This window comes from Triticum dicoccoides, chromosome 6B, assembly GCF_002162155.2.
Source record: "Triticum dicoccoides isolate Atlit2015 ecotype Zavitan chromosome 6B, WEW_v2.0, whole genome shotgun sequence".
In the NCBI taxonomy this organism is placed as follows: Eukaryota; Viridiplantae; Streptophyta; class Magnoliopsida; order Poales; family Poaceae; genus Triticum; species Triticum dicoccoides.
The window spans coordinates 432,106,835-432,110,583 of NC_041391.1; the positions used below are offsets into that span (position 1 = coordinate 432,106,835).

The 3,749-nt window shown below is 41.2% G+C and overlaps 1 protein-coding gene across 1 annotated transcript in view; it reads right to left on the reverse strand.

Moving 5' to 3' along the window:
- Window positions 1-1,291: 1,291 nt before the first annotated feature.
- LOC119320044 (negative regulator of systemic acquired resistance SNI1-like) overlaps window positions 1,292-3,749 on the reverse strand; it is an 11,515-nt gene continuing 9,057 nt past the window's right edge. Inside the window, exons 11-13 of the mRNA XM_037594191.1 lie at window positions 2,549-2,701; window positions 1,905-2,029; window positions 1,292-1,718 (exon numbers count right to left, since the gene is read on the reverse strand). Coding sequence (XP_037450088.1) covers window positions 1,640-1,718; window positions 1,905-2,029; window positions 2,549-2,701 — 357 coding nt within the window. The 3' untranslated portion in view covers window positions 1,292-1,639. The remainder of the gene's footprint in view (window positions 1,719-1,904; window positions 2,030-2,548; window positions 2,702-3,749) is intronic.

The following is a 3,749-nucleotide window of genomic DNA, read 5'->3' on the forward strand; positions in this document are numbered from 1 at the left end:
CGCCGAGACGAGCATGTGACACCATTGCCTTCGTGTCTTAGCGTAACGCGAGTGGAGGCGGGCATCGTCGCGGTAGCGACGCCGGACGCCGAGACGAGCACGTGACACCATTGCCTCCCTGTCTTAGCGTAACGCGAGTCGAGGCGGACGTCGTCACGGTAGCGAGGACGGACGTCGAGACGAGCCCGTGACACCATTGCCTCCCTGCCTTATCGTAACGCGAGTCGAGACGGACGTCGTCGCGGTAGCGACGACGGACGCCGAGGCGAGCATGTGACACCACTACCACCCTGTCTATCTTAGGGTTACGCGAGTCCAGGCGGACGTCGTCGCGGTAGCGACGACGGACGCCGAGACGAGCACGTGACACCATTACCACCCTGTCTAGAAATATAATGACACAAAATGATAAAAAGTGACACAACAAAATGTTTTTGTTTATCATATGTTGTCATGAATTTTCAAAAAATATTCATGATTTCCAGTAAAATCACAAATTCAAAAGTTGTTCAGAATTTTTTAAAATGTGTTTTTTTACTTTAGTAATTTTGTCATTAATTTGAAAAAAAATAATAGTAGATCTATTTAATGATCATTCTCGTTTCAACCAAAATGTTGTAGATCAATTGAATTGAGAATATATTTCATGGACAAATTAGATCTAAGAGAATTTATTTGTCTGTGCACAAATAGCAATTAATTTTGGTTGAAGGTCATAGTTTATATCAATTAAAAGTGTAAATTCCCGCTCACAACTGTCCCTGAAAAACCGCTGACCCAGAAAGGGAATAGGTGAAATAGGAAAATACAGGCCCAAAAGAAACAATATGGAAAGGGAATAGAGCCTAGGGGTGGTATTGGACCAGCGCTGGGCCAAAGTCACGAACAGGTAGAGCACTCTCACAGCCAGAATCGATCGAGAAAGGGAATAGGACCTGCGCTCCGGTTCGCTGAATTGTCATTTTGCTGTCGGATCGCCCTGGTCGGCAATCGAGCGCGCCGGCTGGGACGCGCGCGCGCACGTTAGCCACGAGAAAAATAGGTTAGTGGATAAGCTATTTAGATGTACTTAAACTTCCCTTTTTAAATACTCCCTCCGTTCCTAAATATTTGTCTTTCTAAACATTTCAAATGACTACTATATACGAATGTATGTAGACATATTTTAGAGTGTAGATTTACTCATTTTGCTCCGTATGTAGTCACTTGTTGAAATACCTAGAAAGACAAGTATTTAGGAACGGAGGGAGTATAAATCTTTTTAGAGATTTCAATAGGGATTACATACGGACGCATAGACATAGACATATTTTTAAGCGTAGATTCACCCGGGCTGGTTTGCTTGGTTACCATCTTAAGACGAAACCAGCATTCTTCAGTAGTACATATTTGCCGAGCAGAAAACCAAGTGAATTTGATATCTGCCCCGAGATGAGCAGCCCAGATGCTTCAGTTCTTTACGTCAGGGTCGGATACTCTACTACAGAGGAAATAGATAACTGAAATATATATACACAGGCAACATACTTTGCCGTACAATAGACGAGACAAAGATCCATCGTTCTCTTAAGATAAACCATTTGATCCCATCGCTTCCAAGTCTCCAAAATCCAAAATGAATACTTCAAGTCTCCAATCTTCACTCATTCTGCAGTTTTCTTGTCAGCGTTGCTGCAGTGAACAAAGCTTCTTTCTCAAACTGTGAAATCTGAATGTTCCTGCAAAACGGTATACAGAAATTAAATGCACAGGGAACTTAGTGAATTTGTTGGCAGATCCGTACTGATAGTCTGATATGGCTGCCCGACATGCAGCGAGAGTACCATCTGACACTCATCTCCTGAGTCCTGACAGCTTTAGAATCGTGGTGGCCGCTACGATAATAAACACAACAAAATACTCACGTGTTGATTTTTCTCAGATTCTGGAAAGCCGACACAAACTTGCAAGATATCTCGAGAAGAGACGCTCCCATCATTTTTGCTGCATCATTAGCTTCGCTAGAATCACCATCAACGGATAGGCAGACCTGAAAGGTTTTATGATTGTCAAAATTATAACCCAAGATGTAGATTGCTGTAAATGGAAGAATATCAGAACAGCAGAAGAACATCAGGGTGGGAACATGGAAGACAGAGATCTACAATGCCGCCTGTTCAAGTTTCTTAATAACAATAGTATTACGCTCTTCAATTAAACAAAGAGAAAAGGAATATGCTCTAGACAATATCAAGCTAGCGGCAAATAATGGATGAATGATGCGTTTATGCTCTCAACCTGAATGACAGATAATCAGGCAATATACAGTACAATGCAAAGATGGCCATACGAGTTAAAGACACATACGCTTACTGCCTATCTACCAAGGAGTATCGCCTTAGAAACTATATTCTGGAGATGTGTATGCATCTATATTATTCCATGTCACTATTGCTCAGGTCAAAACATACATTTCTGGGGTCAAATCAAATATCTAGTCGCCTCTGTCCAAAATCTATACAAAAAAATCTTGTATAGAAAATAAGGAGCAGGCAATTAATGCCCTAACCTGGTATGCATGTGCTAAGAGAAGCTGAGCAACTTCTGGACACATCATCTTAACCATGGCCTTTGCGCTTGCTTCTGTTGAAAACATACTCAGAGCGCTTTCCACTGTCAAATCTTGTTGAGAATTATTTGACCTCCGAGCACGTACTGCAGACTATGAGCAGCAAAAAAGGCGGCAATAGCATCCATGATTTTGCTTTGATCACAAAATGAACTTATGTGAAAGCTCTCAGGTAGAAGAGATAACGAGGACAGTACACCAATTAGCATGTCAATATTAACATTTAATAATGATCTCTAGTCATTTTAACTCCATGCACACAGAAAACTGAGTTCATAAATAATACGTTAGTTTGTGACATACATCTGCACCTGTTAGTTGGCATTTTGATGTCTATCTCTCAAAAATGCTACAAATAAGAGTTCCATGTGTGTGGGAAAAGTTGCCTATAAAAGCCAAACAGTAGTACTTGACATCCTTTTCTAATTGACATCTAAACTGTAGTACTTGTAACTTCTATCAACGTGTCCAAAAAACAATTGTTAGTACAGGTCAGTAACACTCCTAAGATTCTTGTTTAGAGGACAAATAATCCAATCATGCTAGACTTACAAATAACATAGGAAAGAGCAAAAGATCTGTAAAATGGTACGCCTCCGATTCATAATAAGTATCGCGGTTTTGAACCAAGGTTGAACTAATATTAGTTCAAAACTGCAACACTTACAATCGATCGGAAGGAGTACCATATGCATGGTTGAGTGGAGCTAAACATGCATGCAGCCCAGGAAACAGGGTAATGGACGTCACTGGTTGATAAGAGATGGAGGCAGGGAAGAGAAGCGCTTTGTGTCATTTTAAATGAAACTTTTTTCGAGAAAACGCAAAGGACCTTTGCGTTTCATTTCATTGAAAAGATGAGAAGATACAATCCTCCTAGGAGGTGAGGGCTACATGGGTCAGCACCCTATCAGTGAACATCCCAGTTAGTGGGAAGAACTACCCTGAGGCCCATTGCGCCGGCTTGTGCCCAACAATGGAATATTCCCCGGGAGTGTTATTTACCACAAAGTTTGCTCTTGTGATGTCTATTTAGTATAAAGTTTACTATTGTGGTGTCATTTTAAAGTCAAGTGTGTTTGAGATGATCTAAGTGCTGTGGATAAGCCTGCAAATGATAGCCTAAGCTGTGAGAACCAAT